The sequence below is a fragment of the Rhinopithecus roxellana genome, chromosome 11 (genome assembly GCF_007565055.1).
Source record: "Rhinopithecus roxellana isolate Shanxi Qingling chromosome 11, ASM756505v1, whole genome shotgun sequence".
Taxonomy (NCBI): Eukaryota; Metazoa; Chordata; class Mammalia; order Primates; family Cercopithecidae; genus Rhinopithecus; species Rhinopithecus roxellana.
The window spans coordinates 13,983,364-14,008,828 of record NC_044559.1 but is presented as its reverse complement, the minus strand read 5'-3'; the positions used below and the strand labels follow the sequence as shown (position 1 = coordinate 14,008,828).

Below are 25,465 nucleotides of genomic sequence, written 5' to 3'. Positions count from 1 at the left end.
CCAATCTGACCAGTATCCTTATTAAAATGGGAAATTTGGAGACAGACACACACGGAGGGAGAATATCATGTGAACACAAAGGCAGAGATCAGTGTGATGTTGGCAAACCAAGGAGCACCAAGGATTACCAGCAAGCCACACAAAGGGAGGAGAGAGGCCCAGGACAGATCCCTCCCTAGCACCTTCAGCCCACGTGGCCTCACTAACACTTTGATCTTGGGCTTCTGTCCTCCAAAACTGTGAGACAATCAATTTCTGCTGTGTAAGCCACCTGGTCTGTGGCACTTTATTACAGCAGTCCTAGAAAACTAAGATGGAACTCCCCCGCTGGTCACTGTCTTCCCTCTCTTCACACTGCCTTCCCTTACTGTGGCTACTTATTTAACAGTTTCCCACCAAAAGACCCTAACATCCAGGAGTGTGGGGCCCACATCTGCCTAATTTGCCACTACAGCCCAAGCCCACCTCTGGCACACTGGAGGTGTTCAGGATGTGAACTGACATATGAAAGAACCATCCTGACTAGTCCTAGAATCTCAGGCATGTGACTTCCCCTCCCAGAATGTCAGTTTCCCCATCTCTCTGCAGGGGGAAAAGAAAATAGTCAGAGTAGATGACTTCTGTGAGTACTTCAGGCTCAAAAGACGCTGGAACTCCCCACTGAAGGTGTCTGCATCCATCATGGTCAGATCAGGCAATGAGAAACCCCACTACAGGTGCTAAAACAGAGGGAATGGGTCACAGAGGTGTGGGAAGGCTGAGACTACTGCGGCCTTCCTGCTGGACTTCAGTGAACTCAGAAAAGGGCTGGCCTCATTTTATGGGCTTTCTGGAACCCATGTTCAGAGAAACATACCCAATTCAGCGTGGACTGGCAATGCCTATCCCCAAGGAAACTCCAAAACGGGTGAGTCTCCTGGGCAGTGGTCACTGAGTTACTACGAGGCCTTTAGGGTGGAGGTGGAGATAGTGGGACAACAGGCTCCCCTAGAAGCTCTGTGCCCAGACAAAGTGAACAATGGCAAAACATGTGCCTCCCAGCACTCACCTCCCCACCTCCCTTCTAACATCAGAAATGGGTTTTTGCTGATGGAGAAAATGTAAATGAAATCAACAGAAGATGATCCTGTGAGTAATCTGACAAGGGAGAACCAGCTTCCTCTCCCATGAACCCGGCTGTCCCGGCTTCCACCCAGACCCCTGGCCTACCCGGTGTCCTCCCCAGAAGGCAGTACTCACCCACACTGCTGAGGGAGCTGCTGCTTTCTGAGTCTGAAGGCATGGTGGACAGGACGCTGTAGGTAGAACCTGGGGAAAGAGGGGAGACCGTGTTACTAATCCCAAGGGGTCACTCGTCTTCACCCCAAGCCACTGTCAGACCAGTTGATCATCAGTCAATGCCCGGCCATGAGAGTCACATGCACCAGGCACTAGAAATACACATCCAGGGGCCAAGCAGAGGAGGCACGCTCAGCAGATCTGGACTTCGGTGTTTCTGCCAGGCCTCCCACCTCACTTTATACGCCCCTCCTGCTCTGGGCAGGCGGGCAGAGAGGAACTTGGAGTCAGTCAGCTGGCTTCTTGTTGGGACATCTGGGGAAAGGTTTAGCAAGGTAGTGACATGCCCCAGGTAAACATGAGGTGTGAGGGTTTCCTACAGATCTCTATCAATATGATTCTGGCTTCATGCAGGGGGTAACAGAGCAGAAATTACACAACTGAACTATCTGTTCTTTCTCTGACTGCTCTGCTCTTAGGTTCTAACTGTATTCAAGCTCAGTTCTTAAGAAGTCAGTTAGCATCTGCCCCCTTATTAAAAGTTACTCCTAAAATGATAAGCAATTATACCATCACCAAAGTCAGAGGGTAGCACTTTTTTTGTCCACACTTAATTCCTGGTTGTGGACACACAACCACTCTGGTTTGGTTTGAATTCAAATATTTTCAAAACCAGATGTTACCCTCCCAGCACCAGGAAGCCCAGTTTCTGAACCTATCTCTATGTAGGTGCCCATAGCTGGGTCGTGCTGAGCAAGTAGCTTTTGTTTTCTGGAACTCTGTTTCCTGGTCTGCAAAATGAAGGAGTTCAACCAGATGGCTTATAAGGTCCCTCTCCCATCCCATTTCAGCAATTACGTTTCCATGATTAACAGAAACAGAAGGTACGCTTTGCTCATCAAGACTATGGATGACATAAAATTAAAAGGGAGGGCAAACTGACTCAGAGACTAAATTGGGAGTGGACAAAGCATAACACACAGAGATGGCAGGTCAAATAAAACAAGGACGAATCCAGTGTTTTGTTCTTGGAGCCAAAAGAACTATACAATGAAGAGCAGTATGTACCAGGCCAAGTGGGTGAGTTGGAGACGGAATTTTTGCAATAAGGGCTTTGAACAAGCCTTAGGGCACTAGTGTCAGAAAGCTGCCAAGAACTAATGAGATCCTGGGCTCCACAGCCAGAAATGTGGGGACCAAATTTAAGGGCTCCCAGTCGGGCGCAGTGGCTCACGCCTATAATCCCAGTGCTTTGGAAGGCCAAGGTAGGCAGATTGCTTCAGCTCAGGAGTTTGAGACCAGCCTGGGCAACATGGTGAAACTCCATCTCTACAAAAAATACAAAAAATTAGCTGGGCGTGGCAGCACTCACCTCTAGTCCCAGCTACCTGGGAGTCTGAGGTGGGAGGATCACCTGAGCCCAGGGAGGTCAAGGCTGCAGTGGGCCATGATCATGCCACTCACTTCAGCCTGGGCAACGAAGTGAGATCCCATCTCAAAAAAAAAAAAAAAAAAAAAAACACTCTTCCACTGCAATTCTTGACTACCCACCCTACACGCTTCTTTGAACGGGAAAGAGGAGAAATGAAGAAATGGGGGTAAACAGGAGCAGGGGGAGGGAGATGCACAGTAGGTGGGAGGCCCCTGGGGACAGGAGAGACCTTGAGGGGAAAGCAGGGAGACTTTGCTGGGGAGGTGAGGACCATGCAGGAGGGCAGAGAGACAGACTGCAGGCAGGTGAGCTAGCAGGTGTGTCCATCAGAAAAGGAAATGAAGTGGGAGAGAAAAAAGAGACAACCAAGCAAAAAGCAACTTTGGTAATGGCAAGCACTAGGACAGGCGTGACTCGCAATGACCAGTAGCCTCATTATCACATTTTCAGAGACTCTCTGAAGAATCTGAAGGCGTTGAGCATGGGCTGAAGAGGATGACTGGGGAGTGGGTAGATGTCTTGTCCCTCAATACAACTGTCAGAAGGGATTAAATTTGTTCTTGATGGCCTCCTGCAGCCAAACCAGGAGCAGCAGGTGGATGCTGGAGAAAGCTGCATCTCCACACAGGTCTGGATGGCCACAGTCAGCACTGCCAGGTATGAAAAGCCTGGGGGTGAAGGGGTGAGGGAGTGAGGGAGACCCAGCACTCAAGTGGCATGGATGTCATGGGGAAGTCTGCACATCTGAAGGGAGATGAAACCAGAAAACCCAGTTCAGTCTTGAAATTCTATGATCCTGCTAAAAAATGAATAACCCATGCTCCACCTCCCATATTTGAAGTCCAACCCGCACTATTAGTTTTGCTGTACAATCAACATCTCTGCATTTTTGTCTCAACAAAACAATAAGCATCACACCCCCTTTTTTTTTTTTTTTTTTTTTTTTGAGACGGAGTCTTGCACTGTCGCCCGGGCTGGAGTACAATGGCGTGATCTCAGCTCACTGCAACCTCCACCTCCTGGGTTCAAGCAATTCTCCTGCCCCAGCCTCCTGAGTAGCTGGGATTACAGGCGCCCACCACCACGCCCGCCCAATTTCTTCTATTTTTAGTAGAGTGGGGTTTTGCTATGTTGGCCAGGCTGATCTCGAACTCCTGATCTCGGGATCCACCAGGCCTCAGACTCCCAAAGTGCTAGGATTTACAGGCATGAGCCACCACATCTGGCCTGCGTCACACGTTTGTTTAACCCATCACTCTTTCTGTATCATACACTTTACACATTGCTTCAATATCTGTGAAATAAAGTCAAATGCAATTTGGGCAATCCATTGATATCTTGAAAGAACAAGAACCCAACACAATGTCTATTTTCTAAACTCAACTGCCATTTTTTAAATAGTATTTTTTCTTTATGGGGGCAAGGAAGGCTAACCACTGGCAGGTTGGTAGGTTGTTTCTGGAAGACGTCTACTCAGGAAAGCAGGCACAAATAAATTCCCCCACTCTCACCTCCAGAAATCTCTATGCTCAACCCATCCCGGCTTACGACACTGGCAGCCTGCACTCCGGATGCCGCTGCTGGAATGCTCCCCTTTCTTACTGTTGGCATCGGCAGCGCCCCATCTTCCAGTAAACTGCCCCTCCTCTTCAAATCGTCTCTCTCCTCCCCCGTGGCGAGTTTCCACTGTTAATTAAGCTTGGCAGACACCCTTCCCTCTCTCCGCCCACCTACCTCCCTGGCTGGGGGAGTCCGCGGGCCAAGCAACACGTTCTGTTCCTCTTCCCTGTCCCTGCAGCCCTGACTGGCCTCTGGGGCCTAACCAGGGCAGCGTGACATCTTTATGTGCATCTCTGGGCATCACTCCCACCCCCATCCCAGGGAGCTGGCAGGGCTCCTAGGAGCTGGTGGGGGGAGTGGTTAAAATTGGACAGGACCCAGTTTTTACAATGTTCCCAGAGCCTTGGACGTCATTAAGGGGGAAAAAAGGCCCAAAGACGACATTGTCTCAGTTATGCTTTGTCTCTGCGGTTATTGTTGTCCTAAAGGCCTGCGTGGTCAGAACTGTCAGGAAAAGGCAAAAGAAGCCACTATCCCCCAAAGTCACACAGTGTCCTTTCAAGGCCAGTTGCTTCCACGGGGCTGAGGGGCAGGTGTCGGCATCATCTACCTCTGGGGTTTCGCCATCAAATTTGGAGTCAACAGGAGTCCCATCTAGGCCAAGCATACTTTGGTGCTCCTCATCTTCTGCCACAGCCCAATCCAGGAGGAGACAATTTCCCCAGGTTCTCCTGAAGGCACCTCCACCCAACCTGCTCTGAAACCTAGGATGGGCTGCTGTGGCAGGAGAAACAGTGTGGAGGGACATTCTCTACCTCGCAGAGTGCCCAGAGCTAAGGGGAACTGTAGGATCAGCCTCCTGTTGTGTGTGTATGTGTACACGTGCACGTACGCACACACACACGAGAGGAGGGCACCGACCACAAACTCATGCAAGCTACCAAGTACCGTGCAGAGGTGCTGATGAGACCCAGGGAGAGTTGGATGATATGGAAACATTTCCAGAAAAGCGGAGCTTGAGGCCAAGTTTAGATGTGGACATGTGGACCAGAGCATGATATAAGGAGATTCTTTACTATCAAAGGAACTATCTGGGCAATGTAAGCACTTATTCAGCAGACGAGGGTGGGGTTTCAGAATGCATTTCTCACAAGCCCCTAGGGCACATGCTCTACACACTGGCCCAGAGCTGGAGTCCACAGGTGGGATGCACATGGAAGCTGCAGCCAAAACCCTGGGAGAGGTGGAAGAAAGCCACTGGGAGGAAGCCAGCCCGGTGACCCTCTGGGATTGGCCCACAGGCACTGTCTGTGGCCTTTCCAAGAGCCCGGCCCCTGCTAATTCTGTTTACCCTGTGACTCAGCACCACTGGGTCACAAAGACCACTTCAAAAGAACTTCCAGTAAAAATCACCCGAACAATAATGGAATGCATCAGCCCTCCCAGGCCCCCTCCCACAGCCCATGGGGCCCAAGAGAGATGGAAGCACACCCCCAACACACCCCTTCCATTCACCTGGAGCTTGTAAAGGCCCTGGTGACTCACGCTTCCTCTTCGTGAAGCTCACAGTGGCTGAAGGAACTTGTTCCAGCCTTGAACCAGCACACAGAGTTCTCCCTGTCCTCCAGAAGGGCCCAGGCAGGAAGGCAGAGAGCTGACAGCTCGCGGTCACGGGGAGGCCAGCACCCCCTACCTCAATCCCCAGGGAAAGGGGAGGGAGAAAGCAAGCTGCTACTCTCTGGACTCTGGGGTCCCTGAAGACAGAGCAGGAAGTGCTGACTGGGCCCCAGGAGGACAGTCACTTTCAGGGCACCTGCCACATCCTGCCACCCTCCTCCAGTTCACACTGAGGAACCACAGCCTACAGCAGAATGACCGAAGGTGCCCAATCGCTCCCAGACTCGCATGTGTCAGCCAGGTTTCTAACACGTGCCCCCAGCCTAGCATGGCACTGGGCCAGGTTCGGGAGAAAGAATGGCAAGCCAGAGGCTCAAGAGCGTGGAGGCTACTCATCTGCTGTAAGTAACCTTCAGAAGAAGGCCCTTCTCTCTGAGCCAAACAGTAATGACTGCAACACAGCTGGGGCCAACCTGCCTGGAGTCAGCTCCCAGCCCAGCCCCTTATTAGCTGTGTGCCATTAGGGAAGTCACTCTGCCTCTCTGTGCTTCCACATACTTATCAGTAAAATGGGATGATAGAAGTGCTTATCTCTTAGAGCTGTTTGAGGATAAACTGATTTAATGCAGGCTGAGTATCCCTAATCCAAAAATCTGAAATCCAAAAATCTCCAAAATCTGAAACTTTTGGAGTACTAACATGACACCATTGCAGAAAATTCCACACCTGACCTCATGTGATGGGCCAGTCAAAATGCAGGCACAGGATACAGTTTATTCTGCTTCCTCAAAGGAAAAACAAAATTATCTTCACACTGTGTGTATATAAGGTGTATACGAAACGCGAATACATTTCCCATCTCGACTTGGGTCCCACTCCCAAGATATCTCATTATGTATATGCAAATATTCCAAAATCTGGAGAAATCCAAGACCCAAAAACACTTCTGGTTCCAAGGATTTCAGATAAGGGATATTCTACCTGTTTGTGAAAAGTGATTGAAACAGCACCTCAAATAGCTGGTACTCTTAAGTGTTAGCTGCTGTTATTATGCTCAGTCCAGACCTGCAGAGGGCCCTTCCAATCCTGCTGTTCAATTCCTCAATTACCTACATAGAAAGCTGTACTAGAGTGACAAGTCACACAATCCACAAGCAAACCACTGCACTGTATATGGCACTCTCAAGAAAAATAATAGCAGCTAATAGGTACTAAGCACTACTAAATGCTGGGACTGTGCTAAGCACTTTGCATGTATTGCCTCCACTAATTTCCATAACAACCCAGAGGTTGTCATTAGTCCCATTTCACAGAAGAAGAAACTAAGAGTTAGAAAAATTAATTTGCTTGAGGTCGTGCTAGGACTACTAAGAGCGCAAACAGGATACAAACCCAGGCAGTCTACTCCAGCGCCTGTGCTCTCAAATCCTACACACAATACTGCTGCCTGGCTCCACAGGGAAGAGCAGTCAGAGAGGACTTCATGGAGGCAGGGGCCTGGAGCTGGCCCTGGAAGGTGGTGGCCTTGGATAAGCACATGAGAAGCCGGATTGGCTTGCAGGAGACAAGAGGCAGAACCCATTTCTCTGGAAGGGTAAGAAGTCTCAGAGCAGGGCTGGCTTGGGCCACGGCTTCCCAGCCTCTGTTCCCTGGGAATGGGCTCATCTCCTCCCTGCCTACCTCCCCACACCGAGACAGCACTCAACAGGCATTCTGAGCTGAGCCACCTCCACCCAAGTGGGAAGAAAGAGAAGGAGCTGTGGCTTCATAGACCCCATTCCATACCCATGCCTGTGCTGGCTGCAGAGGGAAGTCGGAGGGTGTGGGCAAGCCTGCACTCGAGAGCCACTCAATTCTGTGAACTGCAGAGATGAGGAAGGAGGTGACAGCATGAAAGTTGCAGAGTGCTATCACCTTTGGCAGAGCCCACCTTCTCTGTTTTAAAGACCTCCTGGGATGCTGGGGGAACAGAGGGCTCAGATCCTACTAGTGGGCTACTAGGAAGCCCGCTTACAGAACCATGCTCAGTTCTCAGGTGGGAAGAAAGGTGGCAGAAAACAAAAAACAAAAAACTACATTCAGGGCAGCCCTAGCCCTCCCTAGGGGCTCAGCCTCCTACGCTTTAAAAGCATGGCCCAAGGCTACAGACACTGAAACCCAAACTTGGAAGCAGACAAGGCCCAGTATTTCAGGGAGCTATAGGGTGACCATGGTCCTGGAATGGAGCAGCCACAGACACTGGCATGTCATCAAGGAAGTCCTGCTCATGTGTCTTATATGCCACCTGAGGGTGGGAAAACCCCACTCTCGGTTTGGAAGTTAAGATTTAATATTTGTTTTCCTCAACTGAGATAATGCTACAGTATTCTCCACCAAGTTTTAGAACAAGCAGCATCACTGTGCTAAAAAAAAAAAAAAAAAAATTATACTAATGATGTGGATTCCCCCTATTTCTGTTCATTATAAGAACTGCTCATCCATCTTTAAAACATAAAGATGGCCAGGTGAGGTGGCTCTTTGACTGTAATCCCAGCACTTTGGGAGCTGAAGTGGAAGGATCACTTAGGTCAGGAGTTCAAGACCACCCTGGGCAATATAGCAAGACCCCCATCTTTTTTTTTTTTTTTTTTTTTTTAAACAGAGTCTTGCTCTGTCGCCCAGGCTGGAGTGGAGTGGCGCAATCTCAGCTCACTGTAACCTCTACCTCCCAGGTTCAAGCTATTCTCGAGCCTCAGCCTCCTGAGTAGCTGGGACTACAGGCACGCACCACCTTGCCTGGCTATTTTGTATTTTTTAGTAGAGACGAGGTTTCACCATGTTGGCCAGGCTGGTCTCGAACTCCTGACCTCAACTGATCCACCTGAAAATGTTGGAATTATAGGCATGAGCCACCACACCAGCCGACCCCATATTTTTTTTTCAGAAAGAGGGAGGGAGGGAGGGAGGGAGGGAGGGAGGAAGGAAGGAAGGAAGGAAGCAAGAAAGGAAGGAAAGAAGGAAGGAAGGAAGGAAGGAAAATAGAGAAAAAAAAAGGTAAAGGGGAGGGGGCATTGCCCAGACAATTGGAGATTTAACCTCAGGTATGCAGTGAGATCTGTGTGGAGTGGCAGGAAGGAAGATGATGCTTGCCGAGCTCTCTGTCCATTCTTTTTTTTTTTTTTTTCCAACTTTATATTTTAAAATAAATAGAGGGTCTCTCTTTGTTGCCCAGGCTGGTCTTGAACTTCTGGGCTCAAGCAATCTGCTCACCTCAGCCTCCCAAAGTGCTGGGATTAAGGTTTGCGCCACTGCACCTGGCTTTTGTGTCTATTCCTTAACACGTTCCCTAACCCCTTCCCACTGGACTTTTGAGGCCATTTATAAAATAATGAACTAAATTGCCTGAATCTGAGAAAACTCACACATCAATTTTGCCATCTGTGACTCCCCTCCCTTCCCCACCCAAAATGCCCCAAGGCAAAAATATGAAAAGAGGAAAAACAAAACATGTGCACCCAGAATTAATCATTCAGTACCATGCAAGACCCCTCGGTCGCTAACTACTGGACTGGTTTTGGTCTTTTTCCATACTTTTTTTTTTTTTCCTAAGTGGCAAGTGACAGGGATTTAAAAAAAAAAAAAAAAAAAAAAAAACTGGCACATGAAGGAAAGTTTGTTAAATTTCGAGGGATGAAAAGAGTCCACAGTCGGATAGCCTGCTTGTCCTCATCAGCAAAGCAAAGGCTCCTAGAGGCTTTGGGATGAGCACAAAGCCTGTGTCTGATGAAAGCCACCCTCTTTGTTCTGCCTCCCTTCAGAGCTGCCGGGCTGCAGGCTGGGGATGGGAGCAGGTAGGGAGGGAAAGCAGTGGGGAGACCTAAGACCATCAAACCTGACACCAGGTGGGAACACCTCTCGGTTCTTCCTTTCCATCACCAAAACCAAGCCCTGCTCCCTGCTGTCACTCCTGGCCAGGCTGAGACAGTTCTGCACCAAAAAGGCACAGGAGGAGGCCCAAAGAGGGTCTGATGAACTCGGCAGGAGGAGGACGGGGCCATCATGCTATGCCCTGGAAGGTGTGGGTGGAGGGGAGACAATGAACATAGCCAAGCCTGACAGCACCCGCAAGGCGAGGAGCACAGCTGAAGGAGTGGAGCAGGGCCGGTCGCAGTGCCTCTGCCCCACCACCCTGACAGCACATGCCACACCAAACCCAGACACGAAATCTGAGCAGCACGGGCACCCAAGGGGCAGCCAAGCCTCCATTATGCTCCAGCCGGACATCCCCCGGGGGCCATGTCTGCCCTGGAATAAACTTCCAATAAGCTCCAGAAGTCACGACAGGCAGGAAGCAGCTCTCTGAAAGGCACCAGGCACCCCCGGCTCCCTCCTGCTCTGGCCCGGCACTCAGTTTCCAGTAGTCAGTAAATGGAGAAGAGGCTGCCTCCCTCCCACACTGGATGGAGTGCATACCTTGCAGAATACACTGCCCTCCACCCTCTCAGGGCAACTGTACCAAGGCAGGCTCTGCGTCGGACCGGCTGGCTCAGGCCTGCCACTCACCAGTTATGTGACCTCAAATAAGTTGTTTCTACTTTCTGTGCATCTCCTCATTTACAAACACAGGAAGAATAATAGGTGATGAGAACAGAATGAGCAAAGAGAGGGAAAGCCCTTAGAACAGAGCCAGGTTGGCTGGGCGCGGTGGCTCAAGCCTGTAATCCCAGCACTTTGGGAGGCCGAGGCGGGCGGATCACGAGGTCAGGAGATCAAGACCATCCTGGCTAACACGGTGAAACCCCGTCTCTACTAAAAAAATACAAAAAACTAGCCGGGCGAGGTGGCGGGCGCCTATAGTCCCAGCTACTCGGGAGGCTGAGGCAGGAGAATGGCGTAAACCCGGGAGGCGGAGTTTGCAGTGAGCTGAGATCTGGCCACTGCACTCCAGCCTGGGTGACAGAGCGAGACTCCTTCTCAAAAAAAAAAAAAAAAAAAAAAAAAGAACAGAGCCAGGCACACAGCAAGCGATCCACAAACACCAGCTCTCATTACTGTTATCCTCTCGCAGGCTCCTAAGGAAGGCAGGGCATAGGGTGGCCTCTGCAATGTACACAGACGGCAGATGCTATGGATGGGACCTGGAGGATAGTCACCCAGCCTTCCCTTGACAGAGCCAGGTGCGCAGCAAGCAATCCACAAACACCAGCTCTCGTTACTGTTATCCTCTCGCAGGCTCCTAAGGAAGGCAGGGCATAGGGTGGCCTCTGCAGTGTACACAGATGGCAGATGCTATGGACGGGTCCTGGAGGACAATCACCCAGCCTTCCCCTGACTTCTGGAATGTTTTGCTCGTAGAAGCTCTGCACTGAGTACTCTGTGTACCTCCCATAACCATCTCCCTCAAGAGCTAATACCGCCCCCTCTCGCCAGCCATGAGTGTCACCTCTCAATACCTGAATACAGCCCTATCTATGCCTGTGGATAAGGAGGCTTCCTCTCCCCTCCCACCATTCCACGTGGCCATGGCAATTTCAAGCCACCCCCAGTATGCCTTGTGATTTCCGGTTCTCGGGTTCACAAAGAAGAAACCAGAATGCTCACAGTGTGCCTGGAATCACACCAGGCTTGTACCTCCACTCATCCAGTCCTGGCTCCCACCACCCACACACAGACATCAGTCAGTGCCCTGTAAAAGATGCTACTCATTGGTGGGCATGTCTGTCCCCGGAAACACAAGGCCCATTCATTCACCAAACGCTGGGTGAATGCTGGGCGAAGTACTGGGATGCAGCAGGAAGCCAGATGGACAAATCCCTGCCCTCATGGAGCTCACATGAACAGCGTGACAGGGGTGGGGGAGAAATAAACAAATATAAACTGTATTGGGTAGTAAGCGCTATGAAGAAAAATGTGGCAGAGTTAAATGGTAGGTGGTGGGGGTGGAGAGGAGATGTGGCTATTGTACAGTGATGGCAGGGGTCTCTCTGGGCAGGTCATCTTTCCCCAGAGACCTAGAGGAAGTGTAGAGTGCTAGAGGAAGGAATAGCAAGTGCAAAGGCCCTGGGGCCACCCATGCGGGGAGACCTGTCTGCTGCAGGTGGAGGGACCTGCAGGAAGATGCAGATGAGGTCAGAGGGGCAACGGGACAGCTGCAGGCAGGACCTTATGGGCCACAGAGAGGAAGCAGGGCTTTACTCAGAGTAAGATGGGAAACCTCTGGAAGATTCTGAGTAGAGGAAAGCCATGATCTGACTTACATCTACCTAGGCTCATTAGATGCTTTGTTGAATGTTGTCCGTAAGCAGGGAAGCATAGAAACAACTCAGACAGCAACTCACAAGTCCAGGGGAGCAATGCTGGGGGCTTGGACCAGGGTGACAAGAATGGTGTTGGTGACAAGTAGCTGGATTTGAGGGATATTGTGGAGCTTTTCTTTCTTTCCTACTCCACATTTGGCTTGGAGCAGAGCTGAAAGGATCTGCTCACAGGCCCAATGTGGAATCGGAAAGAAAGAAAAGTCAAGGATGACTCCAGGATTCTTGGCCTGGAAACTGGAAGAATGAAGTTGGTCCTTGCTGAAAGGGGGAAGCCTGCAAGAGGAATGATGGGGAGGGAGTTGGGGAATCACGAGTTCCCGCCGGGCCTGGTCACGCATGAGGTGCCTACAGACACACAAGGGAGGCGTCAGGAAGGCAGATGGATGTACAGGCCTCAAGTTCAGTGACAAGGTCATGACTAGAGATATAATCTGAGAATTGTCAGCATATGCTTAGTATTTCAAGTGATGGGCCTTGATAAAATCACCCAAGGAAGAAGTAGGGACAGAAAGGGCAGTGGAGAGGTCCAAGGAATGAACCTGAGCATCCAGGGGCTAAGCGATGAGAAGAGAAATCAACCAAGAAGACAGAGGAGAAGTGGGTAGTAGTGAGGTGGGAGAGTCGACCACACAAGTAAAGAAACTCAACGCATCCGGGTGCAGTGGCTCACGCCTGTAATCCCAGCACTTTGGGAGGCCAAGGCGGGCGGATCACCCGCGGTCAGGGTTTCAGGACCAGCCTGGTCAACATGGTAAAACTCCGCCTCTACTAAAAATACGAAAATTAGCCGGGCATGGTGGTGCATGCCTGTAATCCCAGCTACTCGGGAGGCTGGAGCAGGAGAACTGCTTGAACCCAGGAGGCGGAGGTTGCAGTAAGCCGAGATTGCACCACTGCACTCCAACGTGGGTGACAGAACGAGACTCCATCTCAAAAAATAAAAATAAATAAACAAACAAACTGAACACAACTGCATGTGGTCAGGGCTCAGAGAGGTGCTCAGATATGCCCACGTTGCTTAATGGTGAAGGTAAGAGAGAGACACAATCCTCCCGACTCCTGATCAAGCTGAATCTGCACTCCACCTACCCCCTGAACTTCCCCAGTTATCAAGGAGGCTGATGGAAATGAGGCAGAGCATTATGGAGAGCCTTCAATGTGTACCAGGCATTCTACATGTCACAGCCCATGTTTTTGTTGAATGTACCAGTACACTCTACTCAAATCAGGTAACGTTCATTGAGCACTTGTTGCAGGAAAGGCACTCTTTGTATGGATTATTTCATTTAATTCTCCTAGCAATCCTACAAGATGGGCCACTATCAACTCACCTTCTAGATGAAATGTAGGCTCAGAGAAGCCAAGTAACTTGCCCAAGGCCACAAAGCTAGTAAGCAGAGGGTCCCAACTCAAGCAGACTCTCATCCACCAACCCTAGACCTCCTTTTTTGTTGTTGTTTTTTGTTTTTTGAGACAGGGTCTCGCTCTGTCACCCAGGCTGGAGTGCATGATTTCGGCTCACTGCAACCTTCATCTCCCGGGTTCAAGTGATTCTCCTGCCTCAGCCTCCTGAGTAGCTGGCGTTACAGGCATGTGCCTCTGTGCCTGGCTAATTTTTGTATTTTAGTAGAGATGGGATTTCACCATGTTGGTCAGGCTAGTCTTGAACTCCTGACCAGACCTCCTCCTTTCTGACAAGATCAGAAAAAATGATACTCACTAGTTCCTTGTCCCACTGGATAGAAAAAGATGCAAGCAGGCACCCCTCGCCCAGTGTCAACACTCAGGGAACAGGAGGTACCTAGTAATCGCTACTGGCAGGTCAGTAACTCTTCTCCAAGCAGGCGTGCTATCTCATGGCCAGCATTCAGCACTGTGGCCAAGGCCATCTTTCCAACAGAAGGAAAAAAGGGAAGCATGAGAAAGAAGGGTTCCAGTCGCCTCTGTCACAGCTCAGCTGCCAGCCTTGTCCTCTGGTCCTGGCTTCAACCTCTCTGGTCTTGTCACTCCTCTGGCTATGGACTTCTCTGATCCCCTCAGAAGAGACCAGTACTGCCTCTGAAACAAGCTAGGTAAGTATCTCCATCCTGGGTCTTTAGAAGGCAGCAGGAAATGGAGTGGGCCAATGGAGTTTCAGGAAGCTGTTTATGATTCTGATGCTTAGACTAAATGCAAAAGAACTGTAAAGGTGTCCCTCCCCCACTGTCCCTTAGTGCCACACCATCCCACAATGGCATGTTCCATTAATCTCAGTTCAAGGTAAGCTGAGTCATCAGCCAGAGAAAATGATGGCTCTGGGAACTGCCCAAGTCTCACGGCATGAACTGGGCATTAGGCAAGGACATGGCATCCCAGGCTTCACAGGTCAGGGACACTCTGTCCACAAAGGCCAAAGAGGGCAACTACAAAGGAAAGGTCTTACCTAAGACATCAGCAAACGGGTGCTGTTTCTGCCCCCTCTTTCTTCAATGCCATCTACACTGCCCTCCTCATCTACTTTGTGGGCTGCTTTGAGAATCACTGACCACCAAGGCAACTCAGCCTGGATCTGTAGTAGCAGCAACTAGGGCTCTGAGGTCATGGAGAACCCCTTGCCCACCACAATATTCCTGCTGAGTTTGAACTCGTCAAGACCTCTGGCATAGCGTGGGAGGCACAAAGCGACCCCATACTGTGGAAAGAACACAGGATCAGGAGCTGGATGGACATAGGCTCCCTCTGCTTTGGCCACCTCCTAATCAGTGACCAGGAGCAAATACTTTTTCTGAGCCTCGGTGTCATTTGTACACTGAGGCTAAAAGTCTTTATATAGTCAGTATTTCATAGGCTGTTTTGCAGAGCAAATGAAGTACTGGATGCTGAAAGCACTTTGTAACTATAAAGGAAATGCTAATAAATGATCCGTTTTTCGCCGCCTCAGGAGGCTCAGGTCTATCTCTGTCCCCAACTCCACTGCAAATCTTTCCCAGTCTTCCTTCATGCTTCTCTCTACTCTCTGCTGTCAACCTCTTCTCTTCCAGAAACTCCTTCTTCCTTCTACTCTTATTCAAAACACAAACAACAAAAACAACAAACATGCATACAAAAGGAAAAGGAATTAAAAAGCAAGAAGGCCAGGTGCAGTGGCTCACGCCTGTAATCCCAGCACTCTGGGAGGCTGAGGCAGGTGGATCACTTGAGGCCAGGAGTTGAAGACCAGCCTGGCCAACATGGTGAAACCTCCTATTAAAAAAAAAAAAAAAAAAAAAAAAATCAGCCAGGTGTGGTGGTACACACCTGTAATCCCAGCTACTCGGGAGGGTGATGAGAACCTGGGATGCAGAGATTGCAGTGAGCCAAGATCAGGAGATCACGCCATTACACTCCAGCCTGGGTGCATTCCAGTGAAACAATGCGTCAAAAAAAAAAAAAAAACAACAAAAAAAACACACACACACCCAAGAGCTTCACCTCCATTTCTCTCCATTAGAGGTGTCCAAAATCTCTGGGCCCTCAGGGTGGACCACATCTCACCTAGTTTCACACAATTTCTACTCTGACTTTCATTACTATGGGTGAAAGCTCCAGCTTCTGGGCCTTGGAGTATAAGAATGCCCAGGGTTTTTGAACACAGGAATCAGCAAGCAGGTATGAGCTTCAGGAACCTATCTCCAGCAACTGTGAACTGGAAGAATGGAAGCAGGGAGAGCCTGGAAGCAGAGAGAACAGTTACAATGTTCCCACAAGAGCTGCCCTTAACTACTGGTCATGGGGTATGGGTGGGGAGAGGGCCCAAGATCACGGGTAGGGAAGAATGGAGGATGGTACTGAGGTTTGTGGTTGGGGCATCCTAGAAGGTAACACAGTTAACAGAGGCAAAGGATTGAAGAAAGAGGAATGAGATCGTTGAAATCCATCAGGTGGAACGCACGAAAGAAAATACCTGTGAAGACAGCCTGCTGACACTCAGAAACTGGAATGTGGCACCACGGAGAAAGTTTCAGGCTAACACAGTCCACTCCAGAGTCACACCACTGAGCCTGCAGGATGTGAGTGACAAGCCCAGAGTCACTAATTGGTAATGGGAAGCCCTTGGGTTAGAAAAAACGTAAGACTCAATTTGAACAACGTCACTGGGAAAGAAAAAGAAAAAACAGAGGAGAGGCCTGGATCTATGGACCTCCTAAACGGTGACTATGAAGTAACATTGTTCTTTTTTTTTTTCTTTGAGAAGAGAGTCTCCCTCTGTTGCCGAGGCTTGAGTGCAGTGGTGCAATCTCAGCTCACTGCAACCTCCGCCTTCTGGGTTCAAGCGGTTCTCCTGACTCAGCCTCTCAAGTAACTGAGATTACAGGTGCCTGCCACCAGGAGCAGCTAATTTTTTGTATTTTTAGGAGAGACAGTGTTTTGCCATGTAGGCCAGGCTGGTCTCAAATTCCTGACCTCAGGGGATCCACCCACCTCAGCCTCCCAAAGTTCAGGGATTACAGGCATAAGCCACCACGCCTGACCTGAAGTTACATTGTTCTAAGTGTATACAGTTCAGAATCTGGGGAAATACTTCCTGTGAAGACAGGAGAAAAAAATGAGTTTCTGGAAGAGACACAGAAAGATCACTCGGAGCAGGGGTAGGAGGAGCAAGAGAATGATGCATCCTAGAAGGCAATGGGGTGGAGAGAGCCTGGAGGGGCTGGTCTGCCACACCAAATGCTAGGGAGGACTCGGAAGCAAAGAAACATCTGATCTGGTCATTTGGAGGTCAAAGATGCTATGCATGGAGTCAGCTAAGTAGGCAACTGATTGGCCCTGTTTCTCCATCTGAGAATTGAAGGGCTTGGATAAGACCAGAAAAGGCATAAGGTGCATCTTGAAAGAGCAGCCATGCATCGCACCCCCTGCCTGAGTACTGTGCCTAAAGCCATACCTCAGCTCATTGGGAAAGGACCCACAATGGATTAGCAACTTCTGCGTTGGGCAAGTCAGGCAAGAGTACCTCATCCCTGGAGCGCAAGGTTTCTACAGGCCGGTCCACCTCCAGAGACATGGTTCACAGTGGTCGGCGCTTAGCAGGCTTCCTGTAATTAATTACTGATTGGAATTAAACTCTGCAATCTAACCTGTGTCTCTGACATCCTTTAAATGACTGTGATTCAAAGAGCACTCGGGGAAAAATAAAAGGGCAATTATCTTTTTTCCATCGACTTCTTTTGAGGCCCCGAGAAACAGAAAGTCTTAGAGTTTGGCTATCAGAGGTTCTCTGGGAGGCCCTGCCTGAAGCAGATGATCCTCCAATCCAAGATGGGCCCTCAGATGTTCCAAACATGCTTCCTCACCGATAAAGAAACACCGTCCAGGAGGGTTCACCCTCATTTTCACAGTACTTGGTGTGGATTTTGGAAACGGTGGCCTTCAGAAGTCCATTGCTGAAACTGCTAGGACTCTTTACAATGTTTTACAGAAAGGACGCTGCACACACTTACGTGCAGACATCCACTGAGGTATCCAAGGTTCACCTTTGTCACACCCAGAGCAGGAATGAGGAGCTTTTAAATAAGACTCTGGGTACTAATACACTCAGGCTGTCACCTCCTATCCCCCCGCAAATAAAGATAAAACAGCACAAGCATTCTTCACCCTAAAACCCCACAGCAAAGCTTTCATCACGACCCATTCCACACCTGTCATCTCAGTACATTCAAGTGCTCACATGGGCCTTCAGCTTGAGCACGAACCCATTCTTAGCTACCTGTGCTCAGAAAACAGGCCCATGCTACTCTTTGTTTAAATGCAGAAACAAGAGCTCCCCCTAAAACACTCCAAGCAAAATCTGGACACACAACGCCTTCAAATTGCCCCAAGTCAACCACAGAAAAGGGAAGAGGAGATCACAGAAGCATTTCAAATGCACAAAAGGATGTAGATTATCTTTCACACATGGGTAACCCTCAGAAAAGTTGATCTTGAGTCACAAGGGAAAATATTTCATTCACCATCTTGTGCAAAGAGAAAAAAACCAAAATCCACATCCATGACTCCGGAGTACAGCATATGGAATCAAAGTGTGCCAGCCCCCAAAGATTTCAGCCTCCTGCAGCTCCTGACCCTCTGGCCATTTGCAGGGAGCTCTGCAGGCAGTCTCATCTCAATGGACTGGGACCCTCCAGCCTGCACCACTATGCCTGCTCTGCTCTACCTACCCGCTGAGCAAGGCAAATGCTTAGTGAAAGCGTGAAGAGTAAGAGTTGAATCTGCATTTTCTAGTCAGACTTCAGCCCTCTCATAGTTTAAGAGGCATCCCCTCTACTGTCCAGCCCTGACATCCTACAGGTGTTCAGAGGGGGCCTGAGTCAGGTCACACAGCAAGCTGATGCCAGTGCCAGGAGTGAAACAAGCTGACAACTCTGATGAGCAGGATGAGAGGAGGAAGCAGATGAAGGAAGTGCCCTCCAGCGAAGGCAAGAGCGCTGGAATCCCCAGGTAAAGAAAGGTCCCCCCAAAACAAGCACCTGGACACCCTGTGCGGGCTGTGAGAGCCACAGGGAGGGACAGTTGGTCAACGGAGCTTCTGGCCAATGGCTCCCAGTCTGGCTGTTCATCAGAATGATCCAAGCTGCTCTTTAAAAATGCTGGAAAAAATAAAAATAAAAACTACAAATGTCTCAGGACCCCTTCCTACCCCCAAGAATCAGCACCTCCAGCATTCCAGGCTTTTAAGATGCTGCTCAGAGTCTCTGATGAGTGGCTCAGTTGGGGAATACCACCAGGGTCTGCACACGCACCCTGGGCATCCTGCCCTCTGAGCTTCCTGAACCCTGCACTCACCCTCAGCCAGAAATGGGCACCGTCGTCACTAGAGAACAGTGTAAGAGTAGTAATGTTGCCTTTTTTTTTTTTTGAGATGGAGTCTCGCTGTGTCACCCAGGCTAGATCTCAGCTCACTGTAACCTCCACCTCCCAGGTTCACCTCAACCTCCCGAGTAGCTGGGATTACAGGTGCATGCCACCAGGCCTGGATAATTTTTTGTAATTTTAGTAGAGATGGGGTTTCACTATGTTGGTCAGTCTGGTCTTGAACTCCCTCAAGTGACCTCAAGTGATCTGCTTGCTTCGGCCTCCCAAAGTGCTGGGATTACAGGCATGAGCCACTGCACCCTGACAGTAATGTTGCTCTTATGGGCTGAAGTGTATTCCCCCAAGATCCATATGTTGAAGCCCTAACCCCTTCTGCAGTTCCTCAACATATGACTGTATTGGAAGATAAAGTCTTTAAAGATGTAATGAAGTCAAAATGAGGCCATGAGGGTGGGTTAATCCAAAATGATTGGCATCCTTATAACAAGAGATCAGGACACAGACATGCACAGAAGGAGAACTGCATGAAGAACTGCATGGAGAACATGGCCATCTGCAAGCTAAGGAAAGAAGCTTCAGAAGAAACCTGCCCATCTGACGCCTTGACCTTGGACTTCCAGCCTCTAGAACTGTGAGATAATCCATGTCTGTTGTTTAAGCCACCTGGTCTGTGATACTCTGTATGGCAGCCTTAGCAAACTAAGACAGTTGCAACCATTTACCCATGCTCTGTGCAGCCCCTTCCAGTACAGACATCACCCACATACACTATCTCACTTAAAACTTCAGCACCCCGGACAAATGTATTGCTGTTAGCCCCATTTTACAGACAAGAACCCTGAGGATCTCCAAGACCAAGGAACTAACCTAAGATCATTCAGCTAGAAAGTAAATGACCAGATGCACCCACCTCCCAGCCCTGTGCCTGTAACTGCTCCTGAGCTGCCTGAGTCCTCAGTCCTCTCTGCCATCCGTCCTGGGTCCACTCAGCAGCTGCAGGCCTACCCCACCCTGGATGAACACTGTCTGAGCCCACTGTGCCTTCTTTCCCAGCCTCAAGCCCCCAGCAGACACTTCAGGGGAACACTGGCTTGCTATCATCTGTAGTTTTTGAAACTTTTTCTTTCTTTTATTTTTTAAATAAGCACTGTTGCTTGGGTAGTCAGAAAATAAAATTAATATTAAGGAGAAAAAAGCTAACATGGTTAAGAGATTCTATTGAATCTGTAGCCTGTGTAGAAAGAAAGAAGTGATCAAAAGGAATATATTTGGAAAGACTACTAAGAATAAAAAGGAAAAATAATACAAGCTGCCCTTGCCAATGTCCCATCAGTTGAGATGAGATAAGAGACTCATGGGGCAGAAGTAAGGCTGCTGAGGCCAGAGATCCCAGCCAGGCCATCTCCAGAAAATATCTATTTTTAAAGTCACGTTCCATTTCATCACATTTCAGAAAAACAAGAGGAGACCTTGAGGGACAGACAAACAGGCTCCAGAGCCACACGCCGTTGAGTGTGCTCATGGCAGCAGCAGTCATGCCTACAGCCAGCCGGCGATTTTCAGCTGAAAAACTCAGATCTCTCATGGCAGACAGAGTTCCACCCCAAGCTGCCATCATTATGCAGCCCAACAAAGCGGCAATTTTCATATTTCCTAGGGCCTGCTGGGCTCCCAACTTCTTAGTTTAAATGGAAACTGTCAGATAGGATTTTGTGCAAACATGCGTTTTCCTCGGGGGCAAACATTCTGAGCCTACAACTTGTTCTTTCATTTTGAGAGCTTTTTGTCCATGGTGACTACATCAAAGATGAGAGAGGCGGGTGGGGAGGGCTGTCAGGGAGCACCAGAGAACAGAGCAAATGCAAAGTGCAGGGAGAGCAGAATGAGTAAGGAGGCAAAGTACAGCAGGAACCTATGTGCCTCGCCTCCTCCTTGGGCAGCAACCTCAGAAGAAAGACCTTGGCAGGTTCCACTCCGCACCTCTCCTGCAGCCCCTGCATAGACAGCCCAGTCTGTGTCAGCACTTCTTCCCTTGGGTGACCTGCAAGGTCCTGGGAAGGAAAATGGTAGCAAAGAATGTGCAAAAAACCATGACGACAGAGGACAGCAGAATTCTCATATGAATAGGATTAGGTAAGAAGGGGTTAAATGTATTAGTATTCATCAGGGGGAGCTTTGCGACATAATTTTAGGTAATGGTACTGACTCTTCTGGAATCATTTTAAAGGGCCACTCGCTTTTTCATTCTAAGTCCATTCACTGGAGCCTCTTAAGATAGTCTCAAAAGACAGATAGGAATGCGCCCAAATCCACCTGCACACCAACACTGTGTGCCAAGCAAATGGAATTCTCAGGCAAGGACACCCGTAAGGACCATCCCAGCCCCCGTTAATAAGTACATGTTCCTCTCAAGCTTTATACATTAAACCTCATTAAACCAAGTCAACTAACATTTTCCAAGCTCTTTTAAGACATGTGGTCCTTTATATGTGGGGTGTGTGTGTGTTTGAAGGGGAGTGACGAAGATACCCCCATCAAGAAAACTGAAGAAGAACTGCCCAAACTGAAACATTCAAATCTCCAAATATCTCCATTCCCCTTAGGTGTTTGCATTTCAGTGGATAAGATGAACACCTGGCCGTGAAGCCCACAGGTAACCTCCCAGGCCTGTGCCAAGCAGAACCAGCGGAGTCTGTCGACACAAGTCACTAAAAAAAAAGTCTCTGCAACTCTGTGCTCCCCATTATCAGAGAAAATGAGGTGTGTTCCGGGCCTCCCGGCTCTGAGCTGGCTGCCCTGGGTGCAGCCTACCCCAGAAACTCTGGGTATCCAGCCCTCACCCATGCTGACAGCGCACTCTGTCCACCAGCTCACCACAAAGGCCACTTGTTTCCCATGAGTGTCCAGAACAGTGGCTGAACCAGTCAGCCCAGTCGGGGACTGTGGTCCTGCTGGATGGGCGGTGACAAGAGCTCACTGTGACCTCAGCAGACAATTACCAAGGCGGTGTCGAGTTACTGAGTTCCAGCAGGTCACTTGCTAGGCTGGGAGAATGGACAGAATGTGGGTTCTAGACCCAAAAAGGGGTTAAGCAGGGATCACAGGCTACTTCATCCGCCTCTGTATCTTTATGCTAAACACTGCACCCTCTGCCAATGGAGGACAAGAAAAGAAAAGGAGTTACAAGGAGGAGGCTAGAACCTGTCCCAGGAGTAACCTGAGAATTCAGCCAGTGGTTGACAACCATCCTAGGGAGTTTTTGGAAATGTGTGGAGACATGATGCGGTGCACACAATGATAGGCAGGGGCACTATGGGTGGGAGCCAGAGATGGTGAGCATCCCCAAAGTGCAGAAGATCCCAAAGCCAAGAGCATCCACTGACATATACTGAAGTCAGTTGCATCTATCCCAGCTGCTCTGACCATACCTGAACCACTGTACTCAGCACAAAGCCACAACAAATGTGGAAGGCAGGGAAGACACCCCCATCAAGATAACTGAAGAAGAACTGCCCAAACTGAAACATTCAAATCTCCAAATATCTCCATTCCCCTTAGGTGTTTGCATTTCAGTGGATAAGATGAACACCTGGCCGTGAAGCCCACAGGTAACCTCCCAGGCCTGTGCCAAGCAGAACCAATGGAGTCTGTTGACACAAGTCAACTGACTGGTTCAGCCACTGTTCTGGACACTCATGGGAAACAAGTGGCCTTCGTGGTGAGCTGGTGGACGGAGTGAGCTGTCAGCATGGGTGAGGGCTGGATACTCAGAGTTGCAAGAAGAAAAAAAATACAACATGCCCAAAGGGTGGTGATGAGGAAAAGGGGGAACTTAGGGGCAGATTGGGGCAAAAACCTATAGACAACAGCTAGCAGGATTTACCAATGAGAATGGCAAGCAGCTTCTCAAAGAGGGATGTCCCTGCCAGCACTAATGCTGAGCTGCAGCAGGAGTCTTCAGCTGGAGGGAGCTCTTGAGCCCATCAGCAGCCAAGGTCTACCTGTCCTACTGCCAAGCCTCTTGTGCTGGTCACTTCCTCTCCACTGCCACGATGTGGCCACACCTCTCACAGCTCAACTATCTCATCCACCCCACGATTCACCTTGGGTTTCTAGGGTCCCAGCTTTGCCATTTAGCACCACGGGCAAGGTACATAATACCTCTCTGCACCTCTGCTTCCTCCTCTATAATGGCACACAGAGGATGAGGTCAATAATTACACTTTATGGCCAGGCGTGATAGTTCACGCCTGTAATCCCAACACTCTGGAAGGCCGAGGCATGTGGACCACCTGAGGTTGGGAGTTCGAGACCAGCCTGACCAACATGGAGAAACCCCGTCTCTACTAAAAAGACAAAATTAGCCAGACATAGTGGCACATACCTGTAAATAATTATGCTTTACACTTGGGCATCTCAAGGTAGCTCTGGAGTAGTTATTCTGAGCTACTGGAATATCAGTATCCAAAGAGAGCTTCTCAGAGCCCGTCCTGCACAATCTCTGAGCTTCTAGGAGTCCTCAGCTCTTCTCTGTAGCCTCAGAATAAAACCTGCCCAGAAGCTGGCACTGGAGGGTCTCCATGGGCCCAGCCTAACCTGTCCATGCCCTCCCAGGGCTCCCCCTTCTACCACCCATACCTCTGGCCAGACTATAGTGCCACGTGCTCATCACACCCAGCCCATTCCCCGGTATTCCCATTCGGTTTTCTGATTCCACCATCACTACTGCCTCTACCAACATCCCAGCCGACCCTTGAAGCCTAGCTCAAATGAGACCTCTCCAAGGAGTTTCCCAGATCCCCCTACTCAGGAATGACCTGCTCCCCTATCTCCCTATGCATGCCCCTCTATGGTTCTAGCTGATGTCTACTAGACCTGGCTTCACCTATGAGGCTGGGACCAGGGTGGTTTCATGGATGTGTGACCTTGTGCAGTCTCACAAGGCCCACAATTGGCTTCACACTCTGCTGCTGCCATCGTGAAATCCTCAATGATTTATGTGGAGAAAGGAGCTCCCAATTTTCATTTTGCGCTGGGCCTGCAAACTGCAGATGCGGTCCTCCTGAGGACTTCTCAAGGATGAGGCTTTGGTTTATCTCTGCATCTCACAGCCTGCAACAGTGATTGGGGCACAGTAAGGACTTAACAAAGGAGGGAAGGTGGTGAGTCTCCATGTTTCTTTGTTCTGTGAGCAGCTGTCACCTCACACAGCTCATTATTCATAGGCTAGTGAGCTCACCTCTGTCCAACACACACACACACACACACACACACACACACGAGAAGAAAGCAACAATTCAGCTCAGCTCATTCCCAAAAGCCACATTCCCTCCCACCCCACTACACATCATTCCATAGGACATCACAAAAAAGGTCCCTGGATCAGATCCTACTGAAAATGCAGCCCCTCGGCATTTCATCTCAAACACTTTCTCCCAGGGCAGGTGGCTGAGGGCTGGTGTGCTGAAAAGCTCACGTCCTGCACGCGGGAACACTAACTCTGGAGTCATCCGGCTCTGCTGCTTGCTGGCTGTATAATCTTGAATGAGTCCCCTAGCACGAGGCCCAGAAAGGGGGAACCTTCAGGGATCTGGCTGTCCCCAGCCCTGCCCCCTCTCAGACTCAACCCTGCCTCTTTCTGCAGGTTGGCTCGGAGACACCTGCCCTCATCATCTGCATTTATGGTCCCCAAAAGTCCCAGACTCAGGAGGACGGACACACCTACAGGCCAAACGAGGCATTAGGAACCAGGGATAGCACAGCTTCCTGGGATACCCCAGCTAATGGAATCGCAGCCAGTCTGGCTCTGATTGCAGTAGCACATCTGACACGTGCCCTCAATCCCTCCCTACCTCGTGAGCCATAAGCAGCCCGCTGGCATGGGCACACGGCCATTAGCCAAGCAACCTGTGAGAAAAACACTGCCTGGTCGTGCAAAACAAATGTAGGTGGCCCATCAGAAAGTGAGGACTTGTTTGTGAAAAGGGAAATGTATGGAATGCAACAGGCTCCTCCCTCTGCATCTGACTTGGGAGCACTTTCATCATAAAATTTTGGTTGACACTAGATGTGTTCTTACTTGTACGAGAGCACTGTTATCAGGTAGAGTCACAGAATGTCAACAGAAGGGACCCCAAAGATAAAGTAGTCCAGTGCCCCATTTGACAGATGGGTAAACTGAGGCCTCTGTGTTCCCAGAGCCCCAGCCTGCTCCCCTTGGACACTGCACCTGTACATATATTGCCACTGACTGTTGACAAGCCACCTCGCACACCAGACGGTGAGTTCCTGGAGGCCACGGTGGTACCTTCATCTCTGCTGCCCTAGCCTCTCTCACAGAGCCAGGCAGCCAGGAGGCACCCAATAAAGGATTGCTGAATTTCAAAACAATACGTGCACATGATAAATATATACAGTATTTGTCCATTTTAAAGGGTAATCAAGTTTTTAA

At 49.7% G+C, this 25,465-nt stretch overlaps 1 protein-coding gene across 3 annotated transcripts in view; it reads right to left on the bottom strand.

The window, feature by feature from the left end:
• Positions 1-25,465, bottom strand: part of DLG5 (discs large MAGUK scaffold protein 5) — a 136,609-nt gene that overhangs the window by 78,070 nt on the left and 33,074 nt on the right. For all 3 annotated transcript variants that reach the window (XM_010363236.2, XM_030941011.1, XM_010363237.2), the window contains exon 2: positions 1,240-1,308. In XM_010363236.2, the coding sequence (XP_010361538.2) occupies positions 1,240-1,308 (69 nt within the window). The remainder of the gene's footprint in view (positions 1-1,239; positions 1,309-25,465) is intronic.